Genomic DNA, 25,649 nt, shown 5'->3' on the forward strand with positions numbered 1-25,649 from the left:
TTGGTATCAGAGTCACCTTGCAACTTTGGTTAGATTTTTTGGTTTATGGAAATCTTAGTTTTTGGAGAATATGGATAACTTTTTTTTTGTAAAAAAACAAGTTCATACATATTTTCCTTGACAATTTTATAATAGATATCTTTTGTGACAAAAACTTACATGCATTTTTGTCACTTAAAGTTGTCTTAGAAAAACAAAGGTTGTTTTATGTTTATATGTATTTTAGAGTGCATAAACAAGTCTTCGGCCATTTGGGTTGTTTTTTGTGTGATTTGTTTAAAACTGGTTTGTAATATTCTTTTATTCATAAAGTATGTAATAAAAGTAGCAAGTTTTTATTCTTGTTATTTTTGTGTAATAGATTAGTTTTAAACTAGATTTATTTTATGAAAAATGTAACAAAATGAAGATGGATTCCATTTCTTGAAGAACCATGGAAACCCACTCTTTTATAAAGATTTTATAAAAGTTCATAACTTTTATAAAGTTTTTATAAAATTGCAACAAAGTTGGTTGTCATTGCAATTGAGAGCTTAAAGATCACATGAAGAACAAGTTGTAATATTTGGTCTCATTGTCCCTTAGGAAGGACTTAACACTTTTGTGTTGGCTCACAAAAGTGTTATATAGTTTAAGACTTGTTTATGTCAAATGCATGCTTGTGTTGTTTATTTTTCAAATAAATATTTTGTATGGTTGATAATTTAGTTTTTCAAAAACCCAAACTATTTTTTGGACAAAATACACATCACACGGAGTTTGAATTTCAAAATATAAAATATGGACATTCGTTGTAACATATTCTAGCCATAAAATAAAAACCGGTTTTATAAAATTATTAATTACGGAAACTTTTGAAATATTGAATTATTAGTGTAAAAAATCATGTTTTTATAACTTATTCAAACTCCAAAGTATTATTTAATGAAAGGAATTTTTATTAGACAATATGAAAAGGTTCTACATGGCTCAAACTCAAACTTAATACTAGGTAATAATTTTAAAATTCAACCAAGTCGAAATATAAAATCCGGGCTTTTTATAAGAACCTTAAAAGTGATTATTTAGAAAATTGATACCATGACATATTGGATGCATGCAATTGTCATGATATCACATGTTTTAAATAGAATAATAAAACATACGAATCCATTTTTCAAAATGCAAGTCTATGTCATCAAACTTTAGAAACATTTGCATATCACTTGTATAATGCTAGTGGGATAAAGGATACCTAACCATTAGTATCATCTGTTGGTGGCCAAAGTATTTTTGCGATTTTTATAACCAAGTTATAGGACAATCATACAAGTTTCTCTAATTTGATGACTTGATTGGAAACCTCTTGTGATAAAGGTCACATAAGCAAGAGTGTTCCAAGGCATAGATGAGACCAAACATGTCAAATTAACAAATGGTTTGTTAAGGGTCTCATACATCTAGGAATTATAAATGGTGTAATTAATACAAGTTATTTACCTTGTTAAAATTGAGTGAATGGAATAAAGGGTACCTAACCATTTATTTGATTTGTAACCTGGATCCTAGAATTTAAATAAATAATATTTTTGGAAACAAAAGGGTATTATTTTTAATGAGTTAAATACTAAATGAAAACTTTGTTAAGCTTTTGTAGATGGCTCCACCAACCACTGTAACACACCACCACCCAATGAACATTCGATCAGTTCTTGACAGAGAAAAACTAAACCACTCAAACTTTTTGGATTGGCACAAAAATTTAAGAATCATTTTGAAACAAGAAAAGAAAGACTATGTCCTTGAAAATCAAACCCCTGATGAACCACCCTGTGTTCCAAAGGCTGCACATTATGCCTGTCTTAAGCATGTGGATGATTCACTTGATGTTTCATGCCTCATGTTTTCCACTATGATTCCCGATCTTCAGCGGGATCTGGAACTCTTTACTGCCTTTGACATGATTGAAAATCTCATGCAGATTTTTGGTCAACAAGCTAGAACCAAAAGGTTCGAAACTATGAGAGCCCTCCATGGCATGACAATGGAGGAGAGTGGAAATGTGAGCACACATGTTCTCAAGATGAAAAGCTATCTGGATCAACTGGAGAGATTGGGCTCTCCATATCTACAAGACTTGGCCACACATTTAATTCTGAACTCGTTGCCAAAGTCTTATGATACCTTCATCATGAACTACAACATGAATGGGTGGGAGAAACCTATCTCTGAGTTGCACGGGATGCTAAAAACTGCATAGAAGAATATCCCAAGGAAAACCCCCAAATGCGCATGATTAGGGAATGATAAGTCAAGAAGAACAAAGGCAAGAACTTCAAGGGAAAGCCACAAGTTGGAAAGGGCAAAGGGAAGAAAGCTCCCCAAAACCCAACACCAAAGAATAAGGAAAAGGTTTCCAAAGATGACACATGATTTGAGTGTGGTATCATGGGGAATTGGAAAAGGAATTGTCCTAAGTACCTTGCTGAGTTAAAGAACAAGAAGGTCGGGGAAGGCCCTTCAGGTATATATATTTTCAAGACTGAAATGGGACTATTTACTTTTTCATCTAACACTTGGGTATTTCATACTGGTTGTGGAACTCATATTTGTAATTCGTTGCAGGGGTTCAGTAAGAGTAGGGAACTGAAGACAGATGAGATGGTATTGCATGTGGGTAATGAAGCACGGGTTGCAGTCAAAGCAATAGGACATTTTGATTTACATTTACCATCTGGTTTGTATTTAACATTAAACAATGTGTGCTTGATTACCTCTATTACTAGAAATACTATATATCAGTTTCCCGTTTAAGAAAACTTGGTTTTAATTTTCAATTTGTTGATGATAGTATTTATTCCTTCTTTGATGGAATATTTTATTTTGAGGCAAGACCAATAGATAGAATTTATGAATTAAACCTAGATGACACTTCAAAAAATAAGTCCCTTTATCATGTTAACACCAAAAGGCTCAAACAAGATTTGAACCAAACATATTTATGGGATTGTCGCCTTGGACACATAAACAAGAAGCGCATATCCTAACTTCAAAAAAGTGGAATTTTAGGGGCAAATGACATTGAGTTATTTGACACATGTGAATCTTGGTTATGTGGAAAGATGATAAAGTCCCCTTTCTATGGCACTAGTGAAAGGGCAAGTGTTTTATTAGGCATCATACACACTGATGTATGTAGTCCTCTCAAAACAATGTCTAGATATGGTGAAAGATATTACATCACCTTCACTGACGACTTTAGTCGTTTTGGTTATGTGTATTTGATGAAACATAAACATGCAGCATTTGAGAAGTTTAAATTCTTTCAAAGTGAAGTTGAAAATCAACTAGACAAAACAATCAAAATCCTTCGTTCGGATAGAGGAGGCGGGTACTTGAGCCAAGACTTCCAAGACCATCTAAGGAGTCGTGGGATTATCTCACAACTCACTCCACGTAGAACACCACAACTTAATGGTGGTTTTGAGAGGATAAATCGGCCCTTACTTGATATGGTTCGATATATGATGAGTCGAAGTACTCTTCCTTTATCATTTTGGAGTTATGCTTTAGTCACCGCATCCCGAATCTTGAATATGGCACCAACTAAGAAGGTAGACAATACACCTTATGAGATATGGTATGGAAAGGCTCCATTCTTATCTTATATGAAAGTTTGGGGTTGTGAAGCCTATGTTAGACAGGAAGCTTCCAGCAAACTCGATTCTAGTTCTACCAAATGCATATTTGTAGGATATTCTAAGGATTATTTAGGATTTTACTTCTACATCCCTAGTGAGAATAAGATCTTTATCTCACGAAAAGTTGAATTCTTGGAAAGCAAGTTTCTAATGGATGAAGTAAGTGGGAGGCACGTGGAACTTGAAGAAGATCAAGAACCTCAACCCGGTGCAGCTTTAGGTGGCACTAGTACTGAACAAGAGGTTGTTAACGATGAAGAGATCAGGTTGTTAACGATGAAGAGATCATTGTCCTTCAACCTGTTAAAACACAAGGCGTTCGCAGATCCGGTAGAACTCGTCATGAACCTGAGAGATATGGATTTCTCATTGATGAGTGCTTCATGATGATGAATGTTGATAAGCCTGTCAGCTACCGATATGCAATGTTGGATCTTGAATCTGACAAATTGATTGATGCCATGAAAGCAGAGATGCAATCCATGAGAGAAAATCAAGTATGGGATTTGGTAGAACTTCCTCCTAATAGCAAGACTGTTGGAAGTAAGTGGGTCTTCAATAAGAAGACTAACATGGATGAAAATTTACACACATTCAAAGCAAGACTTGTTGCTAAAGGATTGACTCAAACCCATGGGGTTGATTATGATGAAACCTTTTCACCAATCGCTATGAATAAATCTATTAGGATACTACTTTCCATAGTTTCATATTATGACTGTGAGATATGGCAAATGGATGCCAAAACCGCTTTTCTAAATGGGCACTTGGAAGAAGATGGCTATATGGTTCAGCCCGAAGGTTTTGGCGACCAAAAGCATCCTAATAAAGTGTGTAAGCTCAAGAGATGCATTTACAGATTAAAACAAGCATCTCATAACTGGAATCATTGTTTTGATGATGAAATCACAAAGTGTGGTTTATTAGAATGAAGATGAATCTTGTGTTTACATGAAAACTAGTGGGAGCTCGGTGACATTCTTGGTCCTATATGTAGATGACATATTAATCATAGGAAATCACATTCCAACTTTACAAGGTGTAAAGAATTGGCTTCGAAAGTGCTTCTCAATGAAGGACCTAGGTGAGGCACAATACATTCTTGAATCAAAATCTATAGAGATAGATCAAAACGATTAATACGTTTAAGCCAAGGTACATATATTGAGAAAGTGTTGAAACGGTTCAATATGGAAAACTCTAAAAGAGGATTTGTACCTATGGCGCATGGCACTGTACTAAGTTCATCTCAATGTCCTAGCATAAAGGCTGAGCTAGACAAGATGAAGGATGTTCCATATGCTTCTACAATTAGATCCATCATGTACGTCATGAACTGTACAAGACCTAATCTTGCTTATGATATGAGCATGGTAAGCAAATTCCAACAAAATCCAGGGGAAAGTCATTGGATAGCTGTGAAGAACATTCTCAAGTACTTATGAAGAACTAAGGATATGTTCCTCGTCTATGGAGGCATGGAAGAAAGCTTAATTGTAAATTTGTACACTCATGCTACCTTCACAACTGATCGAGACGATTGCAAATCGCAATCATTATATGTGTTTCTACACTCATGCTCCAAGTAAAGTGTTATTGCACAATCCACTACAGAGTCAGAATACATTGTTGCTTCTGAAGTTGCACAAGAGGCTACTTGGATGAAGAAATTCATTGGGGATCTAGGGGTAGTTCGTACCATTCAGGACCCCCTAGACATTTTCTATGATAAAGAGGGTGATATTGCTTTGGCAAAAGAACCCAGATCACACAAGAAGACCAGGCATATTAGCCGAAGATTCAACTTCATCCGGTATAAAGTTGAAGAAGGTGAAATTAGTATTCGAAAAGTTCACACTTATCAACATTTGGCGGACCCTTTCACGAAGCCCCTACCTCAAGCCAAGTTTGAAGGTCATGCTCGAGGAATAGGAATTTTCTATTCTAGTGATTGGCTTTGATTTATGTATTAGTATTGAGTATTAGAACGTTATAACATCATCTATTATAATGACTATGATATATATGGCTTATGATTTGTTCATTAAATATTTGTTGTGTTCTTTATTAACATGTTTAATCCATGAGTAAATTTATTCACTCTAAAATCCATAGTCGGTTATTATTGTGGGAACAGTAATAAAGTAAGACTGATATGAATTGGAATGGTTGACAAAGCGTTGTAACCAGTTTTATAGGTACTTGCTAGAGAGAAAGTATTGGATTGACCCGTTCTAGATCATTTCGTGGATCGTTGTCATGAATGATAATTGATAAAGGTAATATTTGTATATCCTTAACACCTGAGATACATATATGGGACTTGAGTGTGGAGAATGTTATGCTTTGATGTAGTCAAATGTTGTTCTTTAAACAGACAGTTATAAAAGCTAACATAGGGTATGATGTGAACCATGCAAGAGGCGTATGTAGTCAAGATGGGATTTGTTCCTATTATTCGTTGAGAGTTAGACATCTAAGGCCTGATGTAAAGTTGAAAACTTATATGATATTGACTGTGATCTATATCTCATGTTCAACATGATGTCTATAGCAAAGGGATAACTGATAAACTTACCTTATACACCAATTGTAGCCTTGGGCTTCTGGGGAGTTAGGCATTGATGGAATGGCATAAAGTCGTATGTTGTTGGGGGCAGTGAAATGTTGTTAGACGTTCATCACTGTCTATATCAATCTAATATGAGTCTTGCGCAAGTGGGAGATTGAAAGATCTAGTATGCTCAAGAGTCATACTAAAATGATATTGCTAAATAACATATGATCCTAAGGGTCACACTAACAACAACTTGATACAATTGATTATTTATTAGAAATTGATTTTAATAAATATTCATAAACTCTTATAGTAAATTGGGAAAATATTTATTTCATGGAAATAATTATTTTACAATAATTATTTTGGACTAGATGAATCCTTTTGTCTTTTACCAAAAGCTTAAAGTCTAAATCTTATAAACTAGTTATGAGATTTATACAAATGTTGACTTCTTTTATAAACAAAACTTTAGGTTCTCCTTTATTGGAAGAGTATCGACTTTTGAATTGTTTAATTAAAAGAAACAAGCATGGCTTGCATGCGGGACATCCTTGTCTTGTGTCATAAGGGCTTAATGGTTAAGGACCTTTAGGTAAGATTTCCACTTTAACTAGACATAAAAAAGGCTTTCATATTGGTCATTTTTAGTGTGCCAAAACCATAGCTCTTCTATCTCCATACTCTCTCCATATTGTGCTTTCAAAAGTGTTTGAATACTACTTGTTTTTGCTCTCTTGGAAGTAATACTTGGGTATTTGCTTCCAAGCTTAAAAGTTAACCAAAAATACTAGCATCTTGAAGTCAAGTTGATATTTTGTTGGTGTCTCAAAGGTTCAACATATCTCCATCAACTTCCAAGCCTCCCAAGAGGACCTAAAGTTCATCAAAGGTTGTTGTTGCTTATTCCTTCTATGGTTGTGCTTTAAAACTTTCTACTACTTGCAAGATAATCCTTGGTGGGTGATAGAATGTTTATGTTATTTATAAAACTCAAGTATTCCATTTGACATTATTTGTAGTTTTTGAAACTAGTTTTAAATAAAATCCAACAGGTTTCGTGGATCAGAAAATCCTTTCCTACGAGGAAACTTGTGCCTTTGATGACGACAGTATCGAAGCTTTGAATTCGCTTGGATCTTTTCCGTTGGTACTGTTTTAAACATTTTGATGCAAGGATTCAACCTGATTTCATTTCTCCCTTTTGGGTTTGATTTCCTGAGTACCCTTTCACCCTAGGCCTTTCTTATCCCTTTTCCCAGAATTATCTCTGAATTCTTTGAAATTACCAAAATCTCGTAGATCCAGAACATGCCAGCAGTTTAGAGGACCCTTTACTGGATTGATCGTCTGAATCACTCCATGGACCTTAACTTTGGGTTAAACGAGTTAGCCTATGTTTATGATCTTTCGACTTTCGGGAACTCTTGTTTATTGTTGAAAGTCAAGACTAAAAAATCACCCCTTATCTTGAAGTCCAAGCATAACGATGGTGCTTGGAAAGGAAAATACTTTTTTCGTGAAACGTGATTCGATTCTTGTTGGAAATCTTTTACCTCAAAATTTTGGGTCCAAAAGGGTAGGGTTTCTAATTTCTATATTACGGATCATGATATTCACACTTCTTATTTTGTTTGATTTTTTGCAGCTTTCAGGTTCGACGAGCTAATTCCTCCTGCTGAAGATACTTAAGATAGGATCGAGAACTTCCCTGCTCTGCCCGAGATTGATAGGACATTCAAGCTTGATCCTTCCAGTCACCAAGAAAGTTCAACTACTATTATCCCTATGGCCCGGTAAGGATCCTTGACTTTAGTTCATTCCATAAGAACAATCCTGAACTGATACAAGAATTTCCTATTATGCTTTAGGATCCAAATCTAACTGTTCTGGCGCACATTTTACTCTTTCCGACCTTCATTTCGCCATGTCCAGTGAGCAATTGGTGGTCAAGAATGAAAAATCCTCTCTTCTTTCTTAGAAGGGTCCTATAGATTTATCCGTCAAGACTCTACAATCCCGAAAAAGTAAATCAACCAAAGTCTTCGACGTGGAGAACCTCGAGGTGTATGAAGCGTTGAAAATTTTTCTCTCCTTATCTTGATCTACAAGTACCCTTGTAGTTTATTCTCTTTTTCATTTTTATACATGTTCTCAGTTTTCTCCCTATTTTTTCTTACATGTGGCTGATCACATCTCTCATTCTTCCGAGGATCTCAAGGCTAAGTTCGACCAAACAGAGCAAACTTTGAGGGAGCAAGAGGCGGTCAACAAGGATCTTATTTCATTTTCAACCTGTATTTTATATTTTTCTAACACTCATATCTCCTTCATACGAACTCCGTTTTTGACCTTTTTCCTTTTAAATTCCTTATCTCTAGGTTATTACGATTTTCCTTTTTTGTGACGTTAGCCTAAATTCCTTATCTTTTATGAAATCATAACTCCTCCGATCTGAGTCGGATTTTCACAACGGTTATATCCTTGGTATCACGTAGTTGTGTATTTTCCAAACACACTGACCATTATTAAAAGTGATATAACTCTTTGGTCACTCATTTTTGACCCTATTATTATCTAATCGATCATATTTTTCCTTCAATTTGAAGAGTTTTATTATCATCCTTGGTTGATGTGACACCCCCATTTTCACGGCTAGAAAAGACCGATTTTATTTATGCTTTATAAAAATCAGAGTACCTCTTTTAATAAAAATGTTGCGGAATTTGTTCCCAGTAAAACATGATAAATACGTTATCAAGGCATTTCCGAAGAAAAGTAATTTTTTATTCATTTTAAAACATTTGGGATGTCATCGTCAATACAGAAACATAAGCATGAATAGAACTTACATTCATTATCACTAGGGATTTATATCTCCTTAATCTCTCAGTGTAATGTAACTTCATATCGACACCTGTGATAGAAATGAGCTGAAGTGGGTCAGGTTGGGAAACCTGGTGAGTACATAGGGTTTTCAACCCACAATAATATAATTATTATGTTTAAACATCAAACAATCAACCCAATTACCCATCCCCGTTATCTTCTTTACTCTTAAGGATCTACCCTAAGAATCAACTATTCCTCGTTCATTCATTCCTAAGGATCATCCTAAGGAATCAGCACGAAGTCCATCGTTGCCATGGTTTACTCAATAGGCACTAAGTCTCATAGTCGCCAGGGTTATTCTCTTTTATCGATTCTGAGACTCCTCTCACAACACATGTCAAGGGGTTTAGGCACTACGTTGCATAGTCGCCAGGGTTAATCTCGTATATCGACAGTGTCGTTTCCGAGACTCCTCTCACAACACATGTCAAGGGGTTTTTAGAGTACAGCCGGTGAGTACACATTTCAAAACACCTACAGGTTGCGAGCCTGCTAGTGTCCATTGGACTGTCTAGAATAGTCTGTGGTTGTCATCCATACTCTGCTAGATGACGGGGCCAACACTTGGGTAAAAGGCTTCTCTCATGGTTCACCTCTCACCCTTATCTCATGGTCTATATCACCTCTCATCATTTTGTTTTTGTCACACAACAATTATTTCATCTACCCATGTTTTACGCAACACATTTTGTAGATATAAAATACATATACAGTTTAAATCATTTAAAACATGTATAAAAATCTTTCACCCAGCATAGACGGCAAGTATACAGACAATACGCACACATAGCATGTAATTTACATTAAATACTTCATATCTATGTGTAAGATGAACGTAACTATGCATTCACTTGAAAATGTGGTGACTCGGTACTCGGACAGCACTTCGTTATCTCAGAACAATTTTCCCCTGACAAAACCTAGTATCAATACCACTAGGGTTTAGTCTAACGTTAACCGCGACTAATTAATAGTCTAGCTATTATTACTATTATATAAGCGTTAAGCAACACTCTTATATAACTCATAATAATAGCCCAAATAATTAATTGAAGGTCCTAATAATGTTACTATAATTAATTAGAAGCTATATTAAAAATAGCGTAGGCGTAACTCACTTACAGCGGGCTTCGCTTGGAGCAGCGTTTCCGAACCGAAAGACCCTTTTTCTCGGGACTCCGGTGTTGGGTCAAAAATATGGTTTATACTTTACTTTTCTAGGAAAATGTATTTTTGTGTCTTGGACCGTAAACAGCTTGGTGTTTACAGTCGTATACGTGTTTGCGGTTGTTTCTGAAGATGTCATCACAGTTTCAGATCATGATGAAGACGAAACTCCAGCTGCAAATGACCAAGTCGCTGAGGAACACGAATTAAAGTCTGTACATGTTCAAAGGGATTACAATGAGGGGTCGGAGACTGAGACTGAATTGTACGAAGGTCTCGACCTCACAGGATTCGATAATGATGAAATTCCCTTGAACTTCGGTAGCAATGAAGATTTTATGACCGGAGAAAGCCTCGACAAGTTGCTTGACAATGTCGATGAAATTGCTGATACAGCAACAGAGACAAGGGAAAAAGAAGACGTTCTCGAAGCTACGCCTCCTCCTACCAATCCATCGGCGGAAATAGCAATTCCTATGGTGGCAACGTCAGGAATTTCTCCCCTTGGTGTTGTCTTACCTACTTCTGCACCTTTGGAAAGTGATCACCCAGCCACACAAGCCTCTACTCCTCCAAGTAAAAGACGCAGACTCGACCCAAGACTGAGAACTACTGAATCCAATGTTCTTCAAAGTTTCACAGCTCAACCAACAACAACACCTGTTATAGTCTCAACAGAACCCGTCAGTGAAGGTCCTAGTACCTTCTTCGAAGCTGGTGGCTCTTCCTTCCCAACGGATTTCTCTCCTCCTAGGCCAGAGCATGACGCTACCTCTGTTAAGTTAGCCAGGCTCTTGGCCAGAGAACAATTTTCAACATCACCCCCACATGGCAAAGGAATTTCTATCGGGGGTAGTAGCACAGGAGAAGAGAGTCTGTCACTTCTTGGGCTTCAGAAACAGATCGATGCCCTGAACCAGAAAAATGTTGAGTTGGACCAGAGAAATATTGAAGGTCGCAGACCTTCAAACTGAAAACACAAAGCTCAATATTCAAGTGGCCGAGCTTTCCGAGGACAAAGCTCTGAATACAAAACAGATTACAGATCTTCAGACACATTTTGGCCTACTGACTGCCAGATACTACGATTTGAAGAAAAAGTTGGAAGATAAATTTGGGGACGAATTCAAGTCATCCGTTGACGAGCCGCAGATCTATCTTCCCAACCAAGATGCTCCCATTGTTCCACAATCTAACAAGACCACCACCGTTGTGAATCGCTTTGAAAAAGAACTGGCTCAAGCTCCGAGTATAACGAAGTTGAAACGCGCTAAGTTGGCCAAATCAGCTGAAAAAGGGTCAACTTTTATTCAAGAGGAGCTCAGAACATAATGCCCCCTGGGATCAACAACAAATCACCGTTACGGATCTGGGCGAACATCGTTTCAGAGACATCTATGGTGATCGATCAGGAATCATCTCGTGGGGATTCCATGATACGTTGAATATGTTTATTGTAAGAAGAAAGAGCGGCAACAATGAGTTATACAAGGATGCTCACGATTTCAATTCCTTTACAAGAATTGATCTTACGGAGCTATCTAAAGCTCCCTTCTTAAACCCATCAAACAATCCCAAGGCGGGTCAGTTCAAATCATTTTTGGATGATCAAGTTGCAAAGGGATTCACTTCAATGAAGACTGTTGAGTCTATAATCAAGATTTACCCTAGCATCATTGATCCCAAAACTAGTCAGCCACTTCGGTCAGTGATGTGGCCTGCTACCGCTCAAGTGAAGCAAGTTCCCGTTCTTCAAAATTATCCTGATGGATCTCTCACATCCATGCTATATTGGGTGTTTGATGAATCCACAGATGTTGTTGTCATCAAGCTCAAAGATGATTGTATCCGCTTATATGACAAGAGGGATTTGCTTCAATTCGGCAAGTGGGATATTCATCAACTCTCAATTCATCAGATCAAGGTGGCTGAAGACCTTTTTGAGCCTGCTGCAAAAGAATACACTTCGATGGTGGCTGAAATTATAGAGAAGGAAATGTGGAATGGAGCGATGAGGAAGTCCGATGTACAGGTGGTCGACAAGAACTGAGTCCAAGCTAGCACCAAACCAAGGGGGAGATTGAAGGGCCCAGTTAATGGTTTGGTCTAGGCTTTCAGTGTATTTTGTTTGGCATGAGTCTGTAATACAGTTTATGAGTTGTTTATTCGATCTTCGTCATTTTGTGTGTTCACGACCGTAAACAGAGTTTACGGCCGTAAACCCTGTTTACGGTCGCAAACACAGTTTGCGGTCTTGTCGAGTATAAATAGTGGGGGAGTAGGTCTTTATTTGGTTGTTGATGCCACAGACATTACAGAGCAGTCCATCGAGTTGTACCTGACGATTTATTGAATATAAACGTGTGCAAGCTCGGTTTCTTTTCATCTTATTCTTCTTTCTGTGATTGTTTGTTGTTTGACTACTGGTAAAGATCCGTACTTGGACCTTACAATTGGTATTAGAGCTTGGATTGTATCACTCATCTTTGTCAGATCTGGAGCTTATTTGATCTTATTTTTGAAGGATTCTTGCGTTTTTGGATAGATCATGGCAAAATAAGGGGGGTTTGTTCTTCACGTTTTTTATAAAAACGAGTTTTTGATCGAGTTTTGGAGCAAAAAAGGTGAAAAATCGCATTTTTCCATCGTAAACAGTGAACCCCATTTCCGGCCGTAAACCCCGTTTACGACCGTAAACCCCGTTTCCGGCCGTAAACCCCGTTTACGACCGTAAACCCCGTTTTTGGCCGTAAACCCCGTTTTCGATCAAATAACTTCGTTTTTCAGTTCTAAGGCTATATTTTTGTTTTTTTTTAAAAATATATTATTATTATTAATTAGCTTTTAATTTTTTTTAAAATTTCTAAATTGACTTTGACTTTTCAAGTTTAACCTTTGTCTTTAAACTTTGATTTTTAAATTTTCAAATTTAGATTTTCGGTTTGATTTTTTTAAGTTTGACTTTTAAGTTTGATTTTAGCTTGTAGTTGTGTTTTAATGGTTGTTGAGGTCTACAAGGGAATTGAAGACATGAAAGAGAGTCGTCAGGATATATTAAGACAAAATTTCAACATGTTCGATTATATCCCTGGAGAAACCCTGGAAGCTCAGTTGCAGCGATTTACTACACTTACTACTGAGATGAATATAGCTGGGATCTTCTTGACTAAATCTGAGATAAACAAAAAGCTGCTGAATGCACTTCCGAAATCGTGGGATATGAACGTGGCTGACATCAAGAAGACAAAAGATCTCAATCGTCTTAGTCTTGCTCATATAATTGAAGAACTTGATGCTTTGAATTGTCGAAAAACAATGAGTTCCGCAAACCTTCCGGTCAATGAAGTTTCATGTTCTCAATCATGTGAAGTTTCATGTTCTCAATCATGTGAAGCTACGATTAAACTTCTTCGTGAACGTAATGATTTATTAAAAAGAGAAGTTGAGGACCTGAGATATGAAGGTTATCAACTCAGGAAAGGACAGAAACCCCTAAAGGCCCAGTTAGAAACAAAAATAAAGGACTTTAGGAAGCTTCAGGAAGAATTCAGCAACAAGTGTGAAAATTATGACTATATTAAGAGACAACTTGATGCTGTAACCGAAGAACTTGACGCTTTGAAAATTAAGTGTGGAAAAACAGATGTTAGTTTCAAAAATTATACTGCGTCAAGTAAGACAGTCGAGTCCTTATTTGAAACCCAATTAAAATTTAAAGATAATCAAAACAAGGGTCTAGGGTATGATAGTGTTCCTCCACCTTTCAATCATAACTGCACATCCATCCCTACGACACAGGAAGAAATTGACAGGGAGGCACATATTCAATATGGCAAACCAGCTGGATTTGTGTCAGGAGGTATTCAGGTTGAAAATACTAATGTTTCTGCTTCATGTGCAGGTAAAGTAGCAGAAGATGAGAACAAGGAGAAAACCATTGAACAAACCAACATCTCCTTGAACTCTGAATCTGTTGCTTCGAACTCAGCTATTTCTGATCAACGTGCTGTTGAGAAATTCAGGCCACCAATTCCAGCGAAACAGAGTGCCTCCTGCAATTGTGCTTGTGGGAAAAATAAGAGACAAGGCAAGTGTTGGATTAGGTGTCTAAGCCCATAACTATAATTGGTATGTACTTGAATTGACAGCAGCACAGTCCTTTTGGGTTGCCCTCAACCTAGCAACTGGACAAGGAAATTATGAAAGGAGAGATATTAATTTATAAGATTAATAAATTAATATATATATATATAAATGATTTATTAATATGTTAATGGATTAATATATTAATTAGAAATCATTATGTTTAATTAATTGTTAGCCAGAAATTAATCAGAATTGATTTTGGGGTTAAAAGAATTAATTATAAGGTGCAGGGACTAGTTTGCAATTATCTAATAGTTGAGTGGAAGGCTCTAGAACCCCCTTGGAAGAGGGTGGACGAAATCTTTAGGGGAAACCCTAATAATTTCGTCCATAGGGGCTTGGATAAGGCCCTTGGGTTTGCTTAGGCCCTAAGCAAAGGATAACTAGGGTTTCCCTTAAACCCTAGATCCCTCAGCTATATAAGGAGCCTCCTGGTTCATGTTTTTGGTCACTCTTTCTTTTGAAGAAACCCTAAGGCCGAGATTTTGCATACTCCCTCTCTCTCTCTTCTACTTTCCTTCTTGCTAGTTTGGGTGTGACTCCATTAGAGGCATTACACTTGTGGTGCTAAAGCTTCCAAGAAGATCAAGATCAAGATCAAGGGAATATCAATTGTTTGTTATAACAATTGAAAGGTATGTAAACCTTAAACCCTAGTTTACTATTTTCGATAATAGCCTCTCTCCTCTAGGGTTCTTGTATTGCAATTCAAAGTTGTATGTTCAATAGTTAAAACATAGATCCAAAGTAGGTTGCATGTGAACTTAGGAATTGTTTTTCTAGTTTATTTGTTTTACCTAAAACCCTTCAGCAAGGATACGCCACCAGGGGCAGGAAGAAATAATTTCCAAGTGAAGAAAAAGACTTGTTTTCACTGTGGAACACCTGGACACATTGACCGAACTTGTCCTAATCGCGCATACGTTCTCTACTATGCACAAGGCTGGCAGAACGCGCCAAGAGGGAGATACTTCAAAAGAAACTACTCAAGGTCACGTTCAGACCATGGTGACTGGAACGCGCAGAAGGCCAAGAATCAAACCTACAAGGCCAAGAATCCGAATCCCAAGGGAAATAAGGGAATGCCGGCCAAGAAGCCCAATCCAAGAGATGCTCCCGTGAAGTGGACCACGACTTCGAGTTCAAAAGCAGGTGCTGAGCCACCCATCGGATCGAAAAAGAAATGGGTTAAACCCAACTACAAATGGGTTCCAAAGGCTCACTCTCCCAAATCTCCTAATGCTTCTAACGTTTCTTCATCTTCTGTTTGTGATAAACAGGACATGTCGTGGGAGAATGTTCCTTGCAAAGATGACAAAGGTCGACCCAGTTTCAAAATGGACTGGGTTCCAAAGACTAACTAATCCCGCTCTGTGTCGGAGCAGCTATGGAGGCATATCATCAGACTTCGGTTTGTTGGTAGTGGTTGTTCCAGGCACATGATAGGGGACATCTATCAACTGTACAACACTCAGAACATTGTTTGAGAGTATGTGTCCTTTGCGGGAAGGGAAGAAAAGAAGGGATCACACATGGGGTTAGTGCTTAATGACATGAAGAATTTTCGGATCTATTCTGAGATTACACGTGCTGTTCTCAGACCTTCTGGATGCAAATTCAAATGGTGACTTACGGTTTGAGTTTCCTTCTCTATACTCCTGAGTTTTTCTTAAGCTGATAAGCTTTAAAGACTAATTTTTGTTTTAGGATAGTTTAAATTTACGCATTTACTTTCATTTCTCTCTTATGCACAAATTTAGGGGGAGAAATAAAAACAAAACAAAAATTTTAAAATTTTAAAAAAAATCCAAAAACATTAGAAAATCAGAAAATCCAAAAATATGTTGGTTATGAAATGTGCTTGAGGGAGATGTTTTGGGAAGTGATATCAAGAATGTGATAACGGGCAGTCTAAAACATGTGTAAAGGACTGAATCTGAATTGTCTAGACTCTGTGTTCCATGTGCTGGTAGGCACGAAGGATTTGACAGTGTGGATTTAGATAGGATTGTTTGGACTGACCATACGATGCTCGGGTAGATTGAGCAGTGAGATAAACACGGGAACCTACGGGATACACTAAATTAATACGCATCTAGAACAGTGGTTCGAATTTTCCTTGATGTACGGACTTATGTCCTTAATTCTGGTTCTGATAGGGCGACTGGGGGGTTCTGATAATCTGTAGAAGATTATTTTCTTTCTTTCTGTCTATTAGTCATATGTTGCTTCCTCTGCGTGATCGGAAGATCCGACCTGGAATGCAACATATGCAACTCTATTTCTATGCATCTCTTTATCTATGAAATTCTTTCTATCTGTTAGCCATATGCTGTCCCCTCTGCGTGATCGGAAGATCCGACCTGGGACACAGCATATGCAACACTCTAGCTCTCAATCCCTCTATCCTAGTTAGCCATATGTTGTCCCCTCTGCGTGATTGAAATATATCCGACCTGGGACACAACATATGCATCTATCTCTAAATCTGACTTCCTCCTTAATAATTGTTTACTCACCTAAAGTAAGGAGTTCTTCGGAAGTTCTTGATAACCAGGGTATATCGGGAAGTGGGGAACACGTTCTAGTGCATCTAAAATTGAACCATTTAAGAGGTTGTCTGTAGATCTCGCTGCTTAATTTAAGTGGACAACAATACCCGTGGTCGTTGTCAGGTAAATGGTTTATTTAGCAAAAGTTTGTTAATATTCTTCGTGTTTAAGTGGACCACAATACCGGCAATTGACCAGATCTATTCATGAAAGTGAAGGTACTGATAAACAAGTTCAGGCTGTCTCACAACTTTGATCCCAAATATTTTTCTTTTTGTTAAATTTGTTCATAGTTTTCCTCTATGCACAAATTTAGGGGGAGAATTAAAAAAAATAAAAAAATCAAACAAAAATCAGAAAATTAAAAAATCAAAGAAAAATCAGAAAATTAAAATTAAAATAATAATAATAATAATAATAATAATAATAATAATAATAATAATAATAATAATAATAGTGTTATTTCTGTTTTATTTCTTGTTCAAGAAAATCAAAAATCCAAAAATATTTTGTTTCTGTTTTATTTTTTTCAGAAAATATGAAAAATCCAAAAATATTGTGTGCTAAATTTTTCTTTTACCTTTGTTTTGTCTTGAAAAGTGAATTCAGGTGAAGATGAAACTCATGGAGTTTGTGTCGAAGATTTCTGAGCCAAGGCTTCATCCGTGATCATCGAAGAATTCTCATTCGAAGGAGCAAGAAATGAAGATTATTCTTTCAACATTCAATTTTTCTACCCCGGCCCAGAAGCAAGGTGAAGCTGAAATTGAAGATTATGTGATGGATTGCATTGAAGCCTCCTCAATCAGTCTGCTGCTATCTTGATCCTGCTGAAGTGCTCTAGAAGATTTGTTCTCTCTGATGTTCTCTCTGAAGATTCTCAAACTGAAAGCGCTATCTTTCAAGAATCAGTACGTCAAGCCTCCTCACCCAATGTGCGTTCAATGTCAAATCTTGAAGAAATGCCGAAGTGCTCAAGATGAAGTCATTCATTGAAGATAAATGCTGAAGCCAAGCTTACAATGAAGATGAACAAGAAAGCCAGCTACTTTTTAGGGGGAGCTTGTTGGGTCATTTAAGAAAAGAAAAGAAAGCTATAAACCAAGGGGGAGATTGTTGGGTCAAAAATATGGTTTATACTTTGCTTTTCTAGGAAAATGTATTTTTGTGTCTTGGACCGTAAACAGCTTGGTGTTTACGGTCGTATACGTGTTTACGGTTGTGTTTACAGCCGTAAACAGGTTTACGGCCGTAAACCCATTTACGGCCCATGTTCACCAAGCCCATGTTTCTTATGTATAGATATAGGTGTAAGGGGTGAGGAGTAGAGTGATGAACAAGAATAGAGGAGCTTAAGTGTGTGAAACTTAAGGTGTGTTCTAGAGAGAGAAAGTGAATCTTGTGTAAGGAACTTCAATCATATTCATCAATACATTCAAGATTCAAGTTATTCTTCTCCTCCTTCTCTTCTATTTGATCTGACATCATCCAATTGATTGGGATTCCGCACCATCAATTGGATCTGATTGATACACAAGCAGATTAGGGACTTACATCCGGGAGCCTCGGGGCTTCCTTCGGGTGCTAGGGGGTTTACCTAGGCTTGGGGGGGGGGGGGAGGGTGGGAGCTTTAGAGAGAGAAAGAAACTAGAGATAGAGAGTCAATTTTGGGGTGAAGAGAATGTCAGCCTCGACATTCTATTTATAGCAGCTGATCCTCGGACTACGCTGGGCGTAGCCCTCAGTTACGCTGGGCGTAATCTCGGATAAGACTGCTACGTGGCGAGTCTTCGGTGGGGCTACGTGTTCACTTCTCGGACCACACAAGACCGCAGTACGCTGGGCGTACTCGGTTTCGGACGCGGGGCGTAATGCGAGGCGACGTGTCGCAATCCGAAGCAGGTACCGAGGTCAGCGATGGAAGGTCCATATCGAGCCACGTCATCATCTCGCACCAGGTTTCGCAATTTCCCTTTCCGACTTCTAAAAATCATAACTTTTACATACGAGATCCGTTTCTGACGTTCTTTATATCCACGCATAGGCGAGAACGTACTCTACAACTTTCGTTTAGACTTCATCGGCTATTTTTGACTTTATTTTAAAAGTTATATTTTTAACAAGCCGGGACAGGATTTATCCGTTAAAATTTCATAACTTCTTCATCCGACATCCGTTTCCGTCTGTCTTTTTATCGTCACGCTACTATTAACGAGATATTCGATTCTCGTTTCGGTTGTGTCGGCTAAAACCCACTCGATCTAATATTCGAACTTCGGGTTGTACACTGCTAAGCCGAAACTTCGAAAAATCATAACTTCCTCATACGAAGTCAGATTTGGGCGTTCTTTTTATGCACGCTCTCAGTTTAACATATTTTACGACTTTCGTTTAGATTGCTAAGGCTAAACGTCGCTCTATCATAAATTCACTATTTACGCTTCCCGGTGTCGTGCCGATTTTGCCGTAAAACTTCGACGGGCCATAACTTCTTCGTTATAACTCAGATTTTGGCGTTCTTTATATGTACGGAACCCTTGTGAGATATTATACAACTTGGTTAAGATTACTCCTTCTAAATAATCTTACATCAAAAATTCATTTTTGATGCTCATCGTCTCTAAATTGACTAGCCCGGATCTATGGGCGTGACAGTTGATGACAATCTATAATGACGATTGGTGGCAGGAAATTCCCAATTGTCAAAGTTCATCACTCGTTGGCAGCTGAGGACATGGAGGCCATGTCTTGGACAAATTTTGTGGCGAGATTCAGGGAAGAGTTTGCACCGACCATTGAGGTGCAACAGTTGGCAAGGGAGTTTCATGGCCTTCATTAGACGACTGAGACTATGGTGTAGACCAATGAGTACTGGTTCTATAATATGTTGCAGATGAGGAGATGAAGAACATGAGGTACCACGACATGCTCACGGATGAAATTCGGGAGTTTGTGAGCATGTCGAACTGCAACACTCTGGAGGACATGATTACTAGAGCCCGGGAACGGGATATTGAGTTGGTGCTTTGGATGAAGTGCAAGCCGGAGTAGGTTCCGACAGTGGTGGGTCAGGCAAAGAGACTTATAACTTTTGATTCACGATTGAAGGGGCATCAGGGCTGGCGCCATTGTGCCAAGTGTGGGAGGTCTCAAGAGGGGAACATTTGTGAGAAGGGAGTGGGATGCTTCAGTTGTGGCAAGACTGGTCATTTCAATCTGTCACACCCCCAAACCAGAACGGTGGAAACGTTCGGGGGTGGAGGACATCATGTCAAGTATCACAACACATGCATTATAGTAATCAAAGTACAAACAACCATTGCATTAATAAGTATAAGTTTTACATAAGTGTTTAAACATTACATATTCAAACATCAAAGTAGATATGATAAAAGACAAAAGACACAGCACGGTACTAGGCTGTCTTCTCAAAAGCTCCGGGAGTGTACATGTCGACTGGATTCCCCAGAATACAAGTTATTTTGAAAGAGTAGATCAGCATTTAAGCTAGTGAGTTCATAAGTATTTTAGTTATATAAAGTATACTCTAGGTTCTTGGAAACGTTCGTCGGTTCCTCCAGAAAATCCTATATCTTCTGATGTGATAAAATGATAACCACAATAGTTCCCTCTGCAATTACTTAGTTTATACTAGTTATATATAACTTAATATCGAACTGACAGTTAAATGTATGAATCTGCCCTAAGCCCACAACCAAACAAGGATCATGAAGTAAGGTGGAAGTCACACATTCCACTGCCAGTCGGATATTAATTATGTATAACTCTTATGTATATACTAAGGAATTATAGAATTAACCATTTAAGGTCCTTTATGTTTTTAAGAAAATGACTGATGACGTTCCAGAAAATCCTATATTTTCTGCTTTACAACTAGTAAGTAGTTTTAATTCCGTAAAACCGTTCCATTTAAGTATTATTGTACTTATAATAAGGTTTAACATAATTTTAACTATCCATAAAATTATGAGAAGAATGTTTTCCGATTTGATGGTGAAAAGTGGTTTTAAATCCCCATAAAATCGTTCTGTAAAGTAGTTTTAAATCCCCATAAAACTATTCTGTTTTGTTTGTGGAAAGTGATTAATACAGTAGTATTTCTTAAAAATAAACTACTGAAGAATAACTACCCTAATATTAACCTGGTTAATTAGGGTTTAAAATGTGATAAAGTTGTAACCATGCTGGACTAGAATGAACACGACGACCTACTGGTGTCGAAACTGAATATGTGACATTTGTCACCCCATGGTTGGTCTGTCGGACTATAGCTAGCAGTCGGGATGTGGGATTGTCGGTCTCGTATAGACCTATGCACACAATGCACGCTCTCCCTCCAGGAGACTTTGGTTACAAGAATGTAACATACCAAGTATTAGGGTAGTTTAGACCAAGTATTAGGGATTGTCGGTCTCGTATAGATCTATGTCCTGAATACGTACCATCACATTTTAGTTTGAGTAAAGATCGATCTATACCCTTTTCTTGACAAATTAGTTTAGACCACATATACTTATCTATAAAATAGATTTCTCGTTTTTCTCATAAATTATACCTATTATAATTTATACGTTCTATCTGATTATCATGATCTCTCCTGAATGTACCCCTTTGCCCAGCATGATACAAAGGTAATGATACCGACTGAAGTAACCTTTTATATTCCCATATGCATAATATATATAATTAAGAAGGAAACGGCCTTCGGGCAAATAAGCCCACCTTAAGCCCACATCCAAACAAGGAAAAGGAAATAAGGCAACTCATTAGTCCTATGCTCTTTAAGTCTTATTTATATACTTATACATATATGAACATGATTTTGACAATTATAAGTTAAAAGAATTATAAATACATTTTAAAGAGTTTAACGGTATCTTAAAAGAGTTTATGTGATATTGAAAAGAGTTCACATGACTTTCAGTCATTATGGAAGTATTGGGTAATCCTTTATTGTAAAAATAAAGATTCAAAGCATAAGGAAATCTTTTATGTGATTGATATCACATGTATTTACTAACACAATTAGATTGTGTTCAACTTGTATTCCCCCCCCCCCCCCTAAAAAGCATTTAAAATCATTTAAAAGGTAGATTATAGGGGTATGAACTCACCTGATGTTGGAGATTTGATTGAAGATATGATATAAGATGTTTGGTATGCCAAGTGAAGTCCCGAGCACAAATAGACCCTAATTGGAATATATAGACATATATAGGCATATAATTAGTGTTTATAACTACTAATATGTAAGGGAACCAACTCTAGGAAGTAGGAAACACTTTCAATGAAGTGTTAGAAGTGAAAGTGTGGGGTTGAAACTTGATCACGGCTGAACAAGGAGGGTTCACGGCCCTTGGGTTGTTCGCGGCCCAAGAACATAAAGAACACTTGAAGTGTTCACGTCCAAGATGAAGGGTTCACGACCCAATCATGAAGGGTTCACGGCCGTGAACTCTTGAAGATCATGAAGATCATGAAAAGAGGTGTTGTATCTAGGCTAGAATCAAGTGTTTCAAAGGGACTACAAGAAGAGGGATGAGATACTTACATTTTTGGAGTGAAAAGAGGGCCTTCACTTGACGATACTTGAGAGAGAATGGGGTGGTTCACGGCTGGAAGATGAGAAATGAGGAGAAAATAGCTAGCACCCTTATATATAAGCGAGGGTTCACGGCCGTAAACCTCTTTTACGATCCGAAGGCGGTGGTGGCCGAGAACATTATTACGACTGCGAGGGTTCACGGTCCGAAGGGTTCACAGTCGTGAACCTTTTGCGGCCCGAAGTGTATGGTTCGAAGTTTACTTGTTCTCGGTTGCGAGGTTGGTGTCTGAAGGGAAAGAAATAAAGGATTTCAGACTTCAAGTTTTCACCTCTTAAACATATAACACCTTGAATACGAGGTGTACACTTTTATAAAACATTAATCTAATCCATTTAAAATAGAATAAGATTTAAGTTGATTTTAGTTTACCCAAGTTTGACTTTGATTGACTAGGGTTGACTTTTCAAGAAGAAAATAACAGGTTGTTACACAATAGGGATTGTGTTATGGGATCGAGGCCAATTTGTTTTCACTGCAACTAGGTGGGCCACAAGAAGGCCGACTGTCCGAGATTAGCGAGTGGAGCGGTGTGGGCACCTGCTCCAACTACACTGAGGATTACTAAAGTCGCGAGAACAGAGTGGAGGCTCCAGCGGTGAGGAGCTGAGCATTTCAGTTGCAGGTCGGGGAACCCCGAGCTCCGCCAGATGTTGTTGGTACGTATCGTATTCATTTCCTTTTTGCTGTCATTATTTATGTTATGATTATGTGATTATGTGTGAGACATATTGTTCAAGTTTTTAAAGTCTCCACCAAAGGTTCAGGGTTTCTTTTATGATTGTATGGTTATTATTGTTTGAGGGATTATCATATGCCATTTTGCATATAGAGACCCATTTTAGAGGGTATTTGACTAAACCGATTTCAGGATTCGACGTGGGATACGGTGGCCAATGATAGAGTAAGCCCTAAGTGTAGAAAAACGAAGTGTTTTTCTTGGAAGGATCAGCAGACGGGTTGATTTTGATGGACCGAGGAAGTTACAATGTAAGTCTACTAGTTTTTTGTTATTCGAGATTATAAAGATCCTTCATGGTTGCGAGGTAAAAGGGATTCGTTGGAACACGAGTGAAGGATTAGTTACAGTCAGGTTCATTCCTCCAAGGATGTGCATGTAGGCATCACATCATAAACTTCTAGTCAAAGATTTCGCTAAAGCCAGTAGTCCTTTCTGGGACACCGAAGATAGGGTCAAAAAGTTGCTTGTTCCGTTTAGGTTGAACGTCAGTTAAAGTGTTGGTCAATTTACTGAACCGACCGCTATCTTTAGTAAGGAAGAGTTGTTGATTTATCAACCAAGTTCTGGGTGTGGTTGATGCATTTTCGCAAGGAATTGTTCACTAGTTGAGAATGTTCGAGGGTTTCTGGGTTGTATCAGTTGACGATGCTATGGGTGCATCGATCTTTCGGAAAGCACAGAGCGATGGACATTTGGACTTCTGGTTAGGGTGTCGAAACATCGTTATTCAGTTTTCAGGAAGTTTTGTTTGATAAGTTGTGCTCATGTTGGACTTGTTTGGTTATTTAAGATTGAAATATTGTTTTGAGTTGAGAAGATTTATGGTTGGTTTGTTCATTGATATGGGTTGTGATCACAAGTTGGAAATCTTGGGTTTGTCGCTATGGATTGTACTCATATAGTAGAAATTTTGAAATTGTTTGAAGAATTCAGATTCTTTTATGACCAGTAATAACAGGCGTGGGTGTCAAGAACAACCTGCGTGACGTTTTGGATTGGCTAGGAAATTCGAATGGTTATGAAGTTGTTAAAGCATAGCAGATTTCAAGTGGGGGAGAGTCACTTGGGATTAATGGAAATATTTCCAAGTGTGGGTCAACTTGGAATATCATAACCAAGGGCAAGTGGATGACCAGTTATGATTATGGAATGAGTCGAGGCTTATGCAAGGAATAATGTTTGTTGGGCAGTTGTAATCAGGGAAGCAAATGTTAAGGATCCAGGTTATCTCGTCCGAGGACGTGAAGCATCGGGAGTGACATATTTTCTTTTTGTAACGAGGTTCAGGTTAAGGGTTGTGTGAGGACCTCTCTACCTTTTTTTTGTTTGATGAAGTCTTTGAGAATTAAAGCACGACCCGAACGCCTATTGGACTCTAGCAGGTTGGGGTTTCGGTTCGTGTTGATTTTTGGGTGGGTTTTCATATAGAATTTTGGCAAGACCATGGGATGGGCTAGGTAATAACAAAGGTGATTGTAAGACTGTGGGAGCCTCACAACATTATCATGGGTTGAGTTGGACCTGTCATTGTTGTTGAGCTGCTCCTTGTTGGGTATGAGGGTAGTTAGAGATGTGACGATGTTTAGGCTTGAATAGTTCTTTATTATTGTCGAGGCCCGTTTGGTTATGTTAGTTTGGGTTAGATCCGTGGGTGAGGCCCGTTTAATTATGATTAGCATGGGTGAGATCCGTGAGCGAGGCCCGTTTGGTTACTTTAGTTTGGGTGAGATGCGTAGGCAAGGCCCATCTGGTTAGTTTATCTTGGGTAAGCGGATCATTCAGACATTCGAGGATATGCTCAGGGCATGTGTTGTTGGCTGTGAGTCTCCAGCCCAGTGATGGAATGATGGCAAGATCAGTGTGATTTGTGATCTTAAGCGTTCTAGTGGATTAGATGGTGTCACGGTGTATCGTGAATTGGTGAGTGTATGAATCATGTGGGTGGGACCAGATAGTCATATGTTTGAGATACTTTGGTCTTAGATCGTTAATATTTAGCATGGTTGGCTGTTAGAGAATTTTGGGGGTTGGGTGAATCAGTAACCAACTGGTTGGTTCATGGGGGTAGAAATGTCATTTTGGTTGGGAGTTTTAGTTGTGCAGCGGAGGCCTCTTGTCGAATAATTGTATTTTTGGACCTTCCCCTGATTGCTTGAGGGTTGTGTAGTAGGTGTCTAGATACCAATGTTGGGTATCGATCTTGAATCTTCAGACCTGGAAGTTCGATGTAAATGTCTTTAAGGATTTGTAAGGTAGTGGTACACATGGGCTGGCGCAAGATTCTTGGAT

General features: G+C 38.0%; 1 protein-coding gene across 1 annotated transcript; it reads left to right on the top strand.

The window, feature by feature from the left end:
- Positions 1-1,636: 1,636 nt before the first annotated feature.
- Positions 1,637-2,239, top strand: LOC145130428 (uncharacterized). The gene has a single exon (XM_079065235.1). It carries the CDS (start codon positions 1,637-1,639, stop codon positions 2,237-2,239), a length of 603 nt encoding a protein of 200 aa, XP_078921361.1.
- Positions 2,240-25,649: the final 23,410 nt, after the last annotated feature.

This window comes from Lactuca virosa, chromosome 8 (assembly GCF_052849685.1).
Source record: "Lactuca virosa cultivar CGN04683 chromosome 8, Lactuca_virosa_CGN04683_v6, whole genome shotgun sequence".
NCBI lineage: Eukaryota > Viridiplantae > Streptophyta > Magnoliopsida > Asterales > Asteraceae > Lactuca > Lactuca virosa.

Excerpts from the sequence above, each read along its gene's own strand:
- LOC145130428 (XM_079065235.1), top strand. The coding sequence starts at position 1,637 with ATGGCTCCACCAACCACTGTAACACACCACCACCCAATGAACATTCGA.